General features: G+C 45.3%; 2 protein-coding genes across 5 annotated transcripts in view; one reads left to right on the top strand and one right to left on the bottom strand.

Annotated features, from left to right (window-relative positions):
* Positions 1-13,046, bottom strand: part of erp44 (endoplasmic reticulum protein 44) — a 90,823-nt gene extending 77,777 nt beyond the window's left edge. Inside the window, exon 1 of one of the 2 annotated variants that reach the window (XM_068004937.1) lies at positions 12,891-13,046. In XM_068004937.1, coding sequence (XP_067861038.1) covers positions 12,891-12,953 — 63 coding nt within the window. In that variant the 5' untranslated portion in view covers positions 12,954-13,046. The remainder of the gene's footprint in view (positions 1-12,890) is intronic. The other variant, XM_068004955.1, reaches the window with a different exon arrangement.
* A 148-nt stretch (positions 13,047-13,194) lies between these two features.
* The window catches only part of invs (inversin), a 351,132-nt gene continuing 348,073 nt past the window's right edge, over positions 13,195-16,253 (top strand). For all 3 annotated transcript variants that reach the window (XM_068004896.1, XM_068004906.1, XM_068004888.1), the window contains exon 1: positions 13,195-13,430. The gene's annotated coding sequence lies outside the window, so the exon portion shown is untranslated. The remainder of the gene's footprint in view (positions 13,431-16,253) is intronic.

Genomic DNA, 16,253 nt, shown 5'->3' with positions numbered 1-16,253 from the left:
AGGAACTTGGAGGTGATTGTGTTCTCATGAATGTCACCTTCCCATGATTTGCCACAAATTAAGTTAGACAAGCATTCACAGCAGAAGCCAACTTCAGCAACACACTGTGTGCTTGTACCACTGACCCATAGCTTTCAGTCTGACAGGAATCCATGGAAGTCAAATACAGACCAGTGTGGTTAGCACACAAATTGTACAACTTGCACAGGAAGTTATATTCAAATAGTGCAAAAAAAGGCACAAAAAAGTGTTCAAATGGGACGAGAAAAGAGTTTGTAAGTGCCAGTAATTCAAAATATTACTAGAAAACCAGCATACATATCCCATCTTTTCGCTTTAGAAACAGATCATAAATTTAGATTAAGGTATTCAATTAAAAGGGAAAAAATTCAGTCAAAAAGTTATGCAATTATCAGTAAACTTTAAAAACATTTGTGGCGGGAATGTCAATAGTTTATTTCTGATCCCACATTTTTAAACTTCAACTGCCTGTGCAAAGCCAGAGATTTCAGAATTTTAAACCATTTCCCTCCCCCAATTAAAACAATGACCAAAGCACTCCATACAAAGTTTGTTCTGGATCTCTCATAACCTATTTGCATGGTTCTACAATATGCAAACCAGCCAACTGTCACATGACCATGCAGTACAGCAACTGTGTCATAAATCACATGGCCCTCTTGATCCTCTATGATGGCTTGTCACCATTTAATTAAGCAATCATGCCCTCTTCAATTTCATAAAAGGCATTTTAAATATCATGTGGATATTTGACAGAACTCAATTTATGGGAAAAAAGGTCAAGTAAGTCAGCCACATCTCCTACACATTCATTTGGTAATTTAGTTTTCAGTAAATCAAATTCCGTTACATGTCCTCTATATCTGCAAAACTTTATTTCGGTCCATGAGTTTTTCTTTTATTTGGAAAATAACAGTTACGATTGACCAGGCAGGAAACACCCAAACTGGTTATTCTAGTGACCCAGTGATTAGTTATTAAGGGTTTGCATTGTTAACCTGGATTCTGAATTCAATTATGAGCTGCCACAGACTTTCGCTTTGCATTTCTCAACACTGTCTATAGCTGCGAAAGGCCAGAAGGGTGTGGAATTCAGCCGCTGAACAGAAATTTAAATACTTGTGTGAAGTGTGTAAGGAGTTCGATTCTCGTGAAGGTTTTGGCGATAATGGGAGTTCAGGCTAACACTACTTTTTTTTAAAAAACAAAAACAGAAAATGCTGGAAACACAGGAAGTCAGTCAGCACAGTTGGAGACAAAAGGCAATTTAATGTTTTGGACAGGATAGATGTGATTGCACTAGAGAGTGCAGAGGAGATATTAGAGGATGTTGCCAGGACTGGAGAATTTTAGCTAAGAAGCAAGATCGGATAGGCTGGGGTGGTTTTCTTTGGAACAGAGGAGGCTGAGGGGAGATGTAATTGAGGTGTATAAAATTGTGAGGGGCCTAGATAAAGTGGACAGGAAGGACCTATTTCCCTTAGCAGAGAGGTCAATAACCAGGGGGCATAGATTTGAAGTAATTGGTAGGGGGTTGTGGAGAATTTTTTTCACCCAGAGGGTGGTGGGGGTTTGGAACTCACTGCCTGAAAGAGTGGTAGAGGCAGAAACCCTCATCACATTTAAAAAGTACTTGGATATGCACTTGAAGTGCCATAACCTGCAAGGCTATGGCTGGAAAGTGGGATTAGGCTGGAAAGCTCTTTTTCGCAGGCACAGACACGATGGACCAAATGGCCTCCTACTGCACCGTAAATTTCTATTATTAGGGCTAACTTGCCAATGACAAAGATTGGTGGCATGGTAAGTAGTGTAGATGGGAGCATAAAATTACAAAGACATTGATAGATTAAGTGAGTGGGCAAAATTGTGGCAGATGGATTTTAACACAGGCAAGACCAAAAAAGGATAGATCAGAGTATTTTTTTTAAATGGTGAAAAGTTAGGAACAGTGGAAGTCCAAAGAGATTTAGGGGTCCATGTACACACGTTAAATGTAGTGGTCAGGTGCAACGAATAATCACAAAGGCTAATGGAATATTAGCCTTTATATCTAGAGGGCTAACATGTAAGGGGAGGAAATTTTGCTACAGCTATACAAAGTCCTGGTTAAACCACATCTGGAGTACTGTGTACAGTTCTGGGCACCGCACCTTAGAAAGGATATATTGGCCTTGGAAGGAATGCAGCGCAGATGTAGGCGCTCTCACAATGCTGTTCGTAGGGAGATTGAGGATTTTGGCCCAGCGAAGATGAAGGAACGGCGATATATGTCGAAGTCGGGATAGTGTGTTACTTGTAGGTGATGGTGTTCCCATGCACCTGTTACCCTTGTCCTTCTAGGTGGTGGAGGTCATGGGTTTGGGAAGAAGCCGTGGCGAGTTGCTGTAATGTACCCTGTAGATAATACACATTGTAGCCACGGTATTCCTATTATGGAGGGGGTGGATGTTTAAGCCAGTGGATGGGGCGCTGATTAAATGGGACTACTTTGTCCTGGATAGTGTTGAGTTTGAGTGCTGCTGGAGCTGCACCCATCCAGAGAAGTGGACAGTATTCCATCACACTCCTGACTTGTGCCTTTTAGGTGGAAGAGGGGCTTTGGGGAGTTAGGTGGTGAGCTGCTTGCTGAATACCCAGTCTCTGACCTGCCTTAGTAGCCACGGCTGATGTGCTGGTCCAGTTAAGTTTCTGGTCAATGGTGACCCCCAGGATGTTGATGGTGGGGAACTCGCCAAATGGTAATGCCACTGAATGTCAAGGGGAAGTAGCTAAACTTTCTCTTTGGAGATGCTCATTCCCTAACACTGGTGTGGTGTGAATGTTACTTGCCACTCATCAGCCCAAGCCTGGATGTTGTCCAGGTCTTGTTGCATCCGGGCATGGAATGCTTCATTATCTGAGGAATTGTCAATGGAGCTGAACACTGAAATCAGCGAACAGGCCCACTGGAGGAAAGGTCATTGATGAAGCAGCTGAAGAAACTTGGATGTAGGACGCTGCCCTAATGTCAATTGTTGGCAAATTCTTAGAATCCATAATTTGAGATAAAATAAGTATCTGGAATGCATGCCCAATCAAGGGCAGCCAGCATCAATGTTATTTTATAAATCAGCATGATTATTTTAGCCTTGAAGACAGTGTACAAGCAGCATTTATTAGCAGATGTACCTCCAAAATGGTTCAACATTTAATCAGCAGTTACCGCAATCAAACTTCAAGGTGAATGGTAAAATAAGTGTTTTTTAAAAAAGGTAGACACCACTCCCTGTACTGCTGTTTAAAAAAAAAAGCAATCAAGAGTCAGAAGAAGTTACTTATTAGACCTTCAAATGCTACTTATTCAAACAAACATCCTTACATACAGGATGTTCATAGCATGCACCTTTAAGCTGGCAAGAAGCCAATGCAAAGCAGCAGCTGATGTTCAAACATGGATTAAAAAGTCTTACACTTCAATATAGGAAGCATCCAAATTACAATTAAGTTTATTTTAAGAATATTGGAGAATTGTATAATTTTACAGCACAAGGCACCGATCTGGCCCATTATGTCTGCTCTCTAAAAGAACTGTTGACTTTTGTTCTCTTCAGCAAATATTTATCCACTTCCCCTTTAAAGGCCATTATGAATTCTGTGTTCACCACTATTTCTGGTGGGGCATCCCAAGTCCTAACAACCCTCTACGTAAAAAAAAGTCCCCATATCTCTCCTTTCATTCTTGTGATGATCTTAAAATTTCTGCCCTTTGGTTAAAAATTCAACCAGTGAAAACAGCTATTTTCCCTATTTGCCTCATCAAAACCCCTCATGCCCTAAACCTCCATCAGATCCCCCCCTTAATCTTCTCCGTTCTAATGAAAAGAGCCCCAGTTTCTCTAATCTCTTCATAACTAAAATCTCTCATCCTTGGTATCATCTTAGGAAATTCTTTATTTGTCCTCCCAAAATTTATCACCTCACGTTTCTCCACATTAAATATTGTCTGATATTTGCCTGCCCAGCCTTCTAACTTATCTACATCCTCCTTAAGTCGCTTACAGTCCTCTTCACAGTTAACCATGCGGTCTTTTTCAGTTGTCTGTAAATTGTCATGTTTCCCCTATATCTGAATTCAGATCTCATAATATACATATATAAAAAATAAAACGAGAGGGATGATAGTGGGAAAGATGGGGGGGTAGGGGTGGGGGGTGGGAAGGAGAAAGACAGGGATTGGGGGGGGGGGGAAGAAGACTAACCCCACTTTTTCCATCTATTTGGCCAAAAAAAAATCCAATAACCACTCCCTTCTATTTTCTATCCTGTTGTCAGTTTGCTATTTATATTGTCACATTCCCTTTAATGCCTTAGGCCACACCTTATCAAACACCTTTTGAAAATCCATATCCATTATGCTTCATCAATGATCTTCCCTCCATCATAGGGTCAGAAATGGGGATGTTCGCTGATGATTGCAGTGTTCAGTTCCATTCGCAACCCCTCAGATAATGAAGCAGTCCGTGCCCGCATGCAGCAAGACCTGGACAACATCCAGGCTTGGGCTCATAAGTGGCAAGTAACATTTGCGCCAGACAAGTGCCAGGCAATGACCATCTCCAACAAGAGAGAGTCTAACCACCTCCCCTTGACATTCAACAGCATTACTATCGCCGAATCCCCCACCATCAACATCCTGGGGGTCACCATTGACCAGAAACTGAACTGGACCAGCCATATAAATACTGTGGCCAAAACAGCAGGTCAGAGTGACTCACTTCCTGACTCTCCAAAGCCTTTCCACCATCGACAAGGCACAAGTCAGGAGCGTGACAGAATACTCTCCACTTGCCTGGATGAGTGCAGCTCCAACAACACAAGAAGCTCGACACCATCCAGGACAAAGCAGCCCACTTGATTGGCACCTCATCCACCAACCTAAATGTTCACTCCCTTCACCACCGGCGCACCGTGGCTGCAGTGTGTACCATCCACAGGATGCACTGCAGCAACTCGCCAAGGCTTCTTCGACAGCACCTCCACCACCTAGGACAAGCGTAGCAGGCACATTGATAGGATACCACCTGCACATTCCCTTCCAAGTCACACCATCCTGACTTGGAAATATATCGTCGCTCCTTCATCGTCGCTGGGTCAAAATCCTGGAAGTTACTTCCTAACAGCACTGTGGGAGAACCTTCACCACATGGACTGCAGCGGTTCAAGGCTGCGGCTCAACACCACCTTCTCAAGGGCGATTAGGGATGGGCAATAAATGCTGGTCTTGCCAGCGAAGCCCACATCCAATGAACAAATTTAAAAAACACAGCATTCACTGAATTTCCTTTATCAATACAATCCATTATCCCCTCAAATACCCCTATTAAATTTGACAGACACCACTACCCCCTTACAAACCCAAGCTAACTACATTTTTCCAAGCCTACTATAACAAAGTCAAAATACACAAACATCATAATAGATGCATTTTCAAAATGCATCTTCTAGATCAATATTTTTCAGTACACAAAAGGGTCTTAATACAAACCTACATTCACAGTCAGCTTCTCTTGGCACTCCGTGGCTATAAAGTGCTTTGGGACATTCTGATGTCAAGAAAGCCACTATATAAATGCAAGTTCTTTATTTTCTTTATCATCAGGAGAGCGAGAACGACAGACCGAGCGAGAACGACAGACCGAGCGAGAACGACAGACCGAGCGAGAACGACAGACCGAGCGAGAACGACAGACCGAGCGAGAACGACAGACCGAGCGAGAACGACAGACCGAGCGAGAACGACAGACCGAGCGAGAACGACAGACCGAGCGAGAACGACAGACCGAGCGAGAACGACAGACCGAGCGAGAACGACAGACCGAGCGAGAACGACAGACCGAGCGAGAACGACAGACCGAGCGAGAACGACAGACCGAGCGAGAACGACAGACCGAGCGAGAACGACAGACCGAGCGAGAACGACAGACCGAGCGAGAACGACAGACCGAGCGAGAACGACAGACCGAGCGAGAACGACAGACCGAGCGAGAACGACAGACATTTATATAGCATCTTCCTGGACCTCAAGACATCCCAAAGCGTTTTACAGCCAATGAAGCACTTTTGAATTGTAGTCACTGTTGTAATATAGGAAATATGGCAGCCGAAGTCTATTTGTGCACAGCCAGCTTAGGAATCAATAATCCAGTCCCTCCCTCCAAGCAAGTTATTTGAGATCTGGCATGTTCACAAAAGGAAACAGACAAGTGGTTGGGATAAAAGCAAACCTAACCTAGCATTTTGGAAAGGTTTAGATTAGACTTGGTGTCGTCATCGAGCTTAATTTAAACTATCAAAATAAAAATATTTCAATTGTACACGTCCCTGTATCCATAACAGATGGAACACTTGCTGTAAAGTGAAACTTATTTTAAAGACTATTTTCTTTCTTTCAAAGATTAACACCAACTTGCATTTTTATAGCACATTTAACATAGAAAACCACTCCAAGGTGCTTCAGAGGCGTAATGAGACAAAAATGGATACCGTGCCAGAGAAGGAGATATTATGGGCAAAAGGTGGGTTTTAAGGAGTGCCTTGAAGGAGAAGAGGGAGGGGGAATGATGCAGAGCTTTAGGAAGGGAATTCCAAAGCATGAGGCCTAGGCGGCTGAAGGCATGGCCGCCAATGGTAGAATGAAGGCCAAAGTCAAAGGAACGGAGAGTTCTCAGAGCGTTATACAGCTTGAAGAAATTAGAGAGAGAGGGGTTAGGCCATGTAGGGATTTAAACATGTGGATGAGCAATTTAAATTTGTCTTTTTGGAGGACCGGGAGCCAATGTAGGTCAGCAAGGTGGGGGGGGGGGGGTGGAAAAAAAAGAGGAAAAGATAGGTGAGCAGAACTTGCCACAGGATAAAATATGGGTAGCAGAGTTTTGGGTGAGCTGAGGTTTATGGAAGGTGGAGAACAGTAGGCCAACCAGGATAGCATTGGAATAGTTGTCTGGAGATGACAAAGACATAGATGAGGGTTTCAGTGGGAGATGGGCTGAGACAGGAGTGATATGAGATGTTACAGAGGTGGAGATAGGTGGCTGTTGTGATGGAGACGATATGGGATCGGAAGCACAGCTCGGAGCTGAATAGGATGCTGAGGCTGCAACCTTCGACAGTGGCCACGGTGGGAAAAGGAAGTGGTGGCAAGGGTACGAGTCTGAAATGCAGTGTGGAGGAAAGACAGATTGATATGAATGGAGACCCTTCGTCTGAGCACGAATGGGTTTGTATTTGACTCGCAGAGCTTGGTATGGATCCGTTCTTTTTCTCTTCTGCATTCACTGTGCTTAGCTTGCATTTTTTGTTTTAATTTCATTTGCTGCAGCATCCATCGTCTTCATTTTTTTTCCTCTTTCTTATTTCTCATGCTTTTGTTGTACGATGCATAGATTGTAGTTAAGGAGGAGGAGTGTGAAATATTGAATGGGATAAGCATAGTAAGTACTGAAGGATTTAGCATCTTTGAAAGTAGATAAATCACCAGGCCCGGATGAAATGTATCCCAGGCTGTTAAAAGCAAGGGGTGGGGGGTGCCCGGATGAAATGTATCCCAGGCTGTTAAAAGCAAGGAAAGAAATAGCGGAGGGTCTGACCATCATTTTCCAATCCTCTCTGGCTTCAGGTGTGGTGCCAGAGGATTGGAGGACTGCTACCGTTGTACCATTATTTAAAAAGAGAGAAAAGGATAGACCGAGTAATTACAGGCCAGTCAGTCTAACTTTGGTGGTGGGCAAATTATTGGAATCAATTCTGAGGGACAGTATAAACTGTCATTTAGAAAGGCAAGGATTAATCACAGACAATCAACATAGATTTGTTAAGGAAAGGTCGTGTCTGACTAACTTGACTGAATTTTTTTGAGGTAAGAATGAGCATCGATGAGGGTAGTCCACGTGGATTTTAGCAAGGCATTTGACAAGATTCCACATGACAGACTGGTCAAAAAAGTGAAAGCCCATGGGATCCAACACAAGTGGCAAATTGGATCCAAAACTGGCTCAGTGGCAGGAAGCAAAGGGTAACTGTCAATGGGCATTTTTGTGACTGGAAGACTATTTCCAGTGGGGTTCCACAGGGCTCAGTACTAGGTCCCTTCCTTTTTGTGATATATATTAAATGATTTGGACTTAAATGTAGGGGGCATGATTAAGAAGTTTGCAGATGATACAAAAATTGGCCATGTGGTTGATAGCGAGGAAGAAAGTTTAGACTGCAGGAAGATATCAATGGACTGGTCAGGTGGGCAGAAAAGTGGCAAATGGAATTCAATCCAGAGAAGTGTGAGGTAATGCATTTGGGGAGGTCAAACAAGGCAAGGGAATACACAATAAATGGAGGATACTGAGAGGTGTAGAGGAAGAGAGGGACCTTGAAGGGCATATCCACAGATCCCCAAAGGTAGGACAGGTAGATAAGGTGGTTAAGGCAGCATACTTTCCTTTATTAGCTGAGGCACAGAATATAAGAGCAGGGAGGTTTATGTTAGAACTGTATAAAACACTAGTTAGGCCACAGCTTGAGTACTGTGTACAGTTCTGGTCACCACATTACCAGGAAAGATGTGATGGCACTAGAGAGGGTACAGAGGAGATTTATGAGGATGTTGCCAGGACTAGAGGATTTTGGCTATGAGGAAAGATTGGATAGGCTGGGGTTGTTTTCCTTGGAACAGAGGAGGCTGAGGGGTGATTTAATTGAAGTGTATAAAATTATGAGGGGCCTAGATAGAGTGGATAGGAAAGACCTAGTTCCCTTAGCAGAGAGGTCAATAACCAGGGGGCATAGATTTAAAGTAATTGGTAGAAGGATTAGAGGGGAGCCAAGGTAAAATTTTTTCACCCAGAGGGTGGTAGGGATCTGGAACTCACTACCTGAAAGGGTGGTAGAGGCAGAAACCCTCATCACACTTATGCTACCAGGCAATATTGCGCAGTTTTACATGGCATGAACTGATCTTCGGTCAGCGACCACGTTACCAAAAGCATCAGTTCCAGAGCATGCCGTTGGCTGCATTTGAAACATTAATGCATTTAGTTTGTGCTAGTCTGTACTCATTCACAAGCAACTTAGTCCCATTCACTTCTGAAATGAAATGTTGAAATCAACTAAGTATGATTCAGATCTCTTCTGTATATGGAGCAGAATGTTTGCTCACTATTCAGATTTAATCTAGATTTAAAGACTTCCAATACAGAAAGCAGAATCATAGCAATTTTGTTTAGATGTCATAAGAATGTGCATGATTTGCTGTTACGCAACTATTCAAGATGTCTTTTTAGTACTTCGAACATGTAAAATATTTCAGCCCAAAAAGAACGTTGTTGAGGAATGATCTCAAACTGACATGATTTATGGGGAGCGTGTTAATTTAGTAATAAATTCTCAATGTTTGAAGACTTCAGTAATATTCACTCTATAGAATGCCTTTAAAATCAGAATCTCATAACTTTGCAGCCCAGAAGGAACCCATGCAGCCCATTATGTCAGCTCTGAAAGAACAATCCACTTCAAAACTTTTCCCAACACATTGTTCAATTTTCCCTTTTCAAACATTTATACACTTCCTTTTCAAAATGCTATTAGGGATTCGGTTTCCACCACCATTTCATGTAATATCCAACCTCTGCATAAAGTTTCTCCTAAACGCTTCCTTGTTTACTGGATGATTTTTAATTTATTCCCTCGTTACTAACTTACTAATCAAGTTTATCTCCCCCCCCCCCGCCCCCCCAAAACACAATTTGCCTTGTCAAAACCCCTCTGATATTTGCTTAACCATCTCTGTAATATTTGAAGTTATCCCTTAGTTCCTGGGCATTATTGATTAGTTTTGGCCCAGTCGTCTTTCTCTTCTACATGCTGCACCTTGGTGACACCATCCAAATGCACACTGACAACACTGCTCCATCTTTCTTGATGCCTCAGCTACTCGTGTCGTCAGGCTGCTTGTCTGACATCCAATCTTGGATGAGCTACAATTATTTTTTTTTAAAATTCATTCTTGGGACGTGGGTGTCGCTGGCAAGGCCAGCATTTATTGCCAATCCTTAATTATCCGAGAATGTGGTGGTGGCTCACCTTCTTGAATCGCTGCAGTCCGTGTATTGAAGATGCTCCCTCAATGCTTAGGCAGAGTTCCAGGTTTTTGACCCAGCAGTGATGAAAGGAATAGCAATCTATGTCCAAGTCAGCATCGTATGCAACTTGGAGGGGACTTGGAGGTAACAGTGTTCCCGTGCAGCTGCTGCCCTTCTCCTTCAAGGTGGTGGATGTCGTGGGTTTGGGAGATGCTGCTGAAGAAGCCTTGGTGGGTTGCTGCAGTGCACCCATCAAGGCAAGTGGAGAATATTCCCTCACACTCCTGACTTGCACCTCGTAGGTGGTGCAGAGGCTTTGGGGATCCACTTGGTGCAAAATACCCAGTGTCTGACGTACTCCAGTAGCCAGAGTATTTATGTGGCTGGCCCAGATGAGTTTCTGGTCAATGGTAACGTACTTGGCAATGCTAATACCATTGAATGTCATGGGGAGATGGTTAGGCTCTCTTGCTGGAGATGGTCATTGCCTGGCACTTGTGTGGCGCAAGGAACTGCGAATGGGGATGAACACTGTGCAATCAGTGACAGAGGAAAGGTCATTGATGAAGCAACTGATGATAGCTGGACCTAGGACTTTGCCCTGAAGAATTCACGCAATGATGTTCTGGGGCTGAGATGATTGGTAGTTGGAGGCAACTTCCTTTATGCCAGGTATGACTCCAGCCACTGGAGAGTTTTCCCCGATCCCACTGACTTCAGTTTTTTTTTTAAGAATCCTTGGTGGCACACTTGGTTAAATGCTGCCTTGATGTCAAGGGCAGTCATTCTCACTTCACCTCTAGAATTCAGCTCATGTCCATGCTTGGACCTGGGCTCTATTGAGGTCTGGAGTCAAGTTGAGCATCGGTAAGAGCAGGTTATTGGTGAGTAAATGCACTTGATCGCACTGTTGACGACTCCTTCCATCACTTTGCTGATGATTGAGAGTTTGATGGTGATTGGCTGGGTTGTCCTGCATTTTGTGGACAGGTCATACCTAGACAATCTTCCACGTTCATAGAAAATTTACAGCACAAAAGGAGGCCATTCGGTCAATCATGTCCACGCCAGCCGAAAATAAGCCATCCAACCTAATCCCACTTTCCAGCACTTGGTCCATAGCCATGTGGGTTGAGATGCATATCCAGGTACTTTTTAAATGAGTTCAGGATTTCTGCCTCTACCACCCTTTCAGGCAGTGAGTTCCAGACCCCCACCACCCTATGGGTGAAAACATTTTTCTTCAGCTCCCCGCTAATCCTTCTACCAATCACTTTAAATCTATGTCCCCTGGTTATTGACCCAAGGGAAATAGGTCCATCCTATTCACTCTAACTAGGCCCATCATAATTTTGTCTGATAGATGTCAGTATTGTAGCTTTGCTGGAAATGCTTAACTAGTTCTGGAGCACAGGTCTTCAGCACTACAGCTGGGATTTTGTTAGGGTGCGTAGCCTTCACGGTGTCCAGTTTCCTCCAGTTAAACGTTTGGAAGAACAAAGCTATTGTTTTCTGCCACCTATTCCATCCATCTTCCTGGCCACTGTCTCAGGTTGAACCAGACTGTTCGCAACCTCTGCGTCCTAGTTAGCTCATAGCTGAGCTCCATCATAAAGATGGCCTACTTCCACCTCTAACATTGTGCAACTCCATCCCCGTGTCAGACCATATGCCACTGAAACCCACATCCATGCGTGTCACTTCCACACAACTACTCCAATGCTCTGCTCTTCACCCTCCATGAATTTCAGCTCACCCAAAACTCGGTTGCCCATATCCTATCCCACACCAACCTGATTACCAACACCCTGTCCTTGCTAACCTACATTGGCTCCTGGTCTTCAAACACCTCGGATTTAAAATTCTCATCCTCGTGTTTAAATCCCTTCATGGCCTTATCTCTAACCTCCTCCAACCCGAACAGAAACCTGTTCCTCCAGCTCTGTCCTCTTGTGCAAGACACACCCAACCCCTACGTAAAATGCGCTATATAAATTCAATTTGTTGTTACGATTAGAAAAAAAAGATCATATAACTCCAATAAGAAAAACAATCAGAAAAGATTTATTATATGTGCCACAGGTCAACGTTGAGTTTTGGTGAGATGGAGGAGGCACCGGCCAAACGCTCTCCGTTTCCGGGTGCCTGGACCAAACTATCAGCCTATGAAAGGCGGACACAAGACAAAGTCTCGGGGCTTATTCCACCAGTTCTGGGAGAGCCCGGCCCCGGCAGATTGAGGTGATTGAAAGACCCAGAGGTTGACGGCGGCAGGTTTTATTTGGGGAGGCGATAAAACGGCCGTGAAACTCAATTCTTATTTTATCTCATTTGCGAGCCAGCGAAAAGCTAGAGGCGCGGCGCCTCCTTCGTACGAAGAGCCTCTGGTAGACGGTACCGGCCTGGGCCGCAATCGGGGAGGGGAGGGGAGAGGAGAGGGGAGAGGAGAGGCCGGAGAGGGGAGAGGCCGGACGGTCTAAGGATGCGAACAGAGAGCACCGAACAGGACTGGAGACCGACGGACACAAAGCACCGGCCGCGGGCAGCTGACGGAGGAGGAGGAGGAGGAGCGAGACCGGCACAGGCGCCAAGGACAGAGGGAGAGAGCCAGGGCCTCAACAACCAGCCTGTCCCCGGCTGTGACGGGCGGGCTCACTCTATCCCCTTCCTTTCGGACCGGCTTTAGGCCGCAGCCGAGGCCCCGCTCCGAGTACAGGCACCGACCTGAAAGTCACCTAAAGGAATGTGCAAACTCACCAGCAGCAGGAGGAGGATATGTCTGATGGAGTGAGATTGTAGCAGAGGCGCTGTAAATTTCATGGTACTGGTGTCGGTGGGATGGCCGCGCTCGACACTGCTTCCTCTCTCCGCTCCGCTTACACCGCAGGGCACCCCCGGAACCAGAACCCCACTGCCTGGCGGAGGGGGAAGAAATATCACACAAGCACTTCCTGCGCTGCCGCACTGCACGCTGGGAGTTGTAGTGCATGCGCTCCGACGTCATTGGTTGTTTGAAAGTAGCGGCTGCGGAGGGAGACTACAAGTACCAGAATGCAGCGCGCGGCCGGTGGCGGGGGAGTTTGGAAAATTTTAATCTGTTGGTAAAGAAAATAGTGCCTTAATTAATAGTTGGAATCCGGCTGCATGGAGGGCGAACTAGCGAGTTGATTCCCTTATTTCGGACACCGACCGTGGAAGTTGTCTGTGCTGTTAAACAAGTGGAAGGATAGAATCAAAATAATTCAAAAGTTGTAGAAGTTGTCTCCAGGTTTTTCCTCGGCCTTTCGGCAGCTGTAGGTAAACAACATCGCACCAATCATACTGTGAGCTACTGCTGACTAATGACGCCTTTTCGTTTTATACTAAAGTGAAAATAATATGTAACTCTGATTGATATGGTTGGCACTGAAATGAAGGTGTTCAAAGTTTTTCAATTTTAAAGGAGCACGGAAAAAGAAAATGGCAAATCATTTTCATTTGCATAGGACGAATAACATGGTAATTTGTGTAAGGATAAGATCATGCCTATGATGTGATGTGTGTAACATGTCAAACATATTTGCATTGTAACAGTTCTATGGAAATAGGGAGTTGAAGAGTGTTGGGACAAGTACAAACTACAGGCACTTGGTGGAACATTGCTTGGTTGGTTTTGAATTTCTTAAACATACTATGTGCACTGAAATGTCAGCTTGACTCGGTAATAGCAATCTTGCCTCTGAGTCAGAAAGTTGTAGTTCCAGCCCCACTCTAGGAGTAGACTGATACTCTGGTGCAGTACTAAGGGAGTGCTGCATCATTGGAGATATTTGGGTAAATTTTAACCCTGAAGAACGGGTGGGTTGGGAGCAGGTGGGCAGTGAAAATTCTCCAATTTTGGAGCGGTACCGCATCCTGACTCCAATGCGCTGACGTCCAGGTTTGATCCAGACCCGTCTGGATGCTTCTGAAACCTGGAAGTGCCTGCAGGACGATATTTAAAGGGCCAATTGAGGTACTTAAAGATGTTAAATTTTTGTGGTTTGACCTACACAGGTCATTTTAACTGCTTCTGAACGTGTCTCCCATGACCACTGAAAGATGCCATGGAAACAGAGGCAAGTTGCAGCCAGACTTCATTTGGACCTTTAAACTAGTGATTGACACACTTGAAGAAAAGGTGAGTTTTTGCAGCAGGGTAATCAGTTCTCTCAGACAAACCTTTGGCTGGGAGTTCTTTGTGTTTAGACTAAGATTTCTTTGTTCACACTCAGAATTCTTGTGTTCAGACATATTTACCTACACTTCGGACCCCCCTCAAACTGACACCATCAGGATGGAGGAATGCAATGGATTTATTTTACAGTACATCTGAGGAGGAAGCACATCACCATCTGCAGCAGGCAAGACGTGCAGTTCTGGGGTTGCAAATCCACAAGAAAGAGGTGCGCCACAACGACCTGAAGAAGAGCAGAGACGGGATCAACGGAGGGTTGAGGTTACGGGAGGCACTACCCAAGAGAGGAGCTACAGACCTCTCTGAGGAGCAGTGCTTACGAAGGCTTAGATTAAGTCAGCAGGTGGTTGCAGGTATCTGCATGCTCCTTCATGCAGAGCTGCTCCTAGCTGAGCCCGTCGCAGTTAAAGTCACCACTGCCCTCAATTTCTTTGCCTCTGGATGCTTCCAGGGCGCCACTGGTGACATCACCAGGATCACTCAGTCTTCAGTGTACAAAACAGATCAGGGATCGCTTGTTGCCAGGGTATCCGACTACGTCAACATTCCCTGCGAAGACATCAGCCAAACTTAGAGGGCAGTGGGTTTCCATTCTCTGGCTGGCTTTCCACGGGTGCATGGCGCAATTGATTGCACATACGTAGCAATCCGAGGACCTGCACATGAGCCAGGACTGTTCATCAATCAAGAGGGATATCACTCCATCAATGTGCAGCTGTTTTGCGACCACCGGAAGAGGTTTCTGCAGGTGTGTGCCAAATTCCCTGGCAGCTGTCATGAATCCTTCATTTTGCTTGAGTCCAACATCCTGGCTCTCATCCATGCACAAGGCAGTCTTAAGGGCTGGCTCCTTGGAGACAAGGGATAACCCCTGCAGACGTGGCTGATGACATCTCTGAGAAACCCCACCAACGAGGCACAGCTACAGTACAATGACAGTTACATCACCACCAGGTTTGTCATGAACAAGCCAATGGAACGCTCAAGATGCGCTTCAGGTGCCTGGATCGATCTGGGGGATCCCGTCAGTGCTCACTGGCGTGTAGAATAATGGTTGTGTGTTGCATCCTGCACAACGTCGCTCAACAGAGAGGGTTACAGGTGGATGACCTCCCATGCGCTCATGAAGCATTCGCATCTGCCAGTAACATTGAAGAAGATGAGGAGGACGAGGACGGCGGCGACGATGAGCAACCCATCGGCAGAGCAGCAGCACACCTGGCTGCTCATGATGCCAGGGAGTCACTCATATCTGAGAGATTCTCATAAGGAGGCCTGCAAAGTGAAGATAGTGAAGTACTCAGACCATCTGGAACAGCCACCACCAGCCACCTCTTTTCCCCCCCCCACCCCCCCACCCCCCCCTGCCAACCTCCGCTTGCACAAAACAGCTCTACAATCACACATACGTCCATTGTAAATTCATCCGATGAGTGGCATCAAGTTTTGCCATTCATGATGAGGCACATGCAGGGGCACTTTCACAAAAGAGACTCAAGAATGGAGGAGACGTGGTAGTGGTGGTGACAATTATAACATTTAATGTGAATGTAACAAAAATCAAAGAAAAATAAAAAACATGACATTTTATCAGACACCCTTGCGCATACCCTTGGTGATCACAAAACCTTCGCCTTCCTCTTCCTACTACTTCCATGGGGTGCATCCCTTGTGGCTTAAGCAGAGATCATGGCATGTTGTTCAGATCCCTGTCCTGACTGCTGAAATGCTCTCTGCCAATGCCCTCTGGGTTTTGGAGCCCGTGAGTGCTCCACCAAAGACTGCTCCACCTGCACCTGTGCGGGGGCAGACTCGGCTGTCGGGAGATGAGGCAGCATTGCGGGTACCGGCTGAGGGGGGGGTAACAGGTGAGACCAGGGAGCGCTGTGAGTGGAGTCCCCTTT

Source organism: Heptranchias perlo, chromosome 2 (assembly GCF_035084215.1).
Source record: "Heptranchias perlo isolate sHepPer1 chromosome 2, sHepPer1.hap1, whole genome shotgun sequence".
Taxonomy (NCBI): Eukaryota; Metazoa; Chordata; class Chondrichthyes; order Hexanchiformes; family Hexanchidae; genus Heptranchias; species Heptranchias perlo.
Note: the sequence above shows the minus strand (reverse complement) of the source record. Positions and strands in the feature narration are given on the sequence as shown.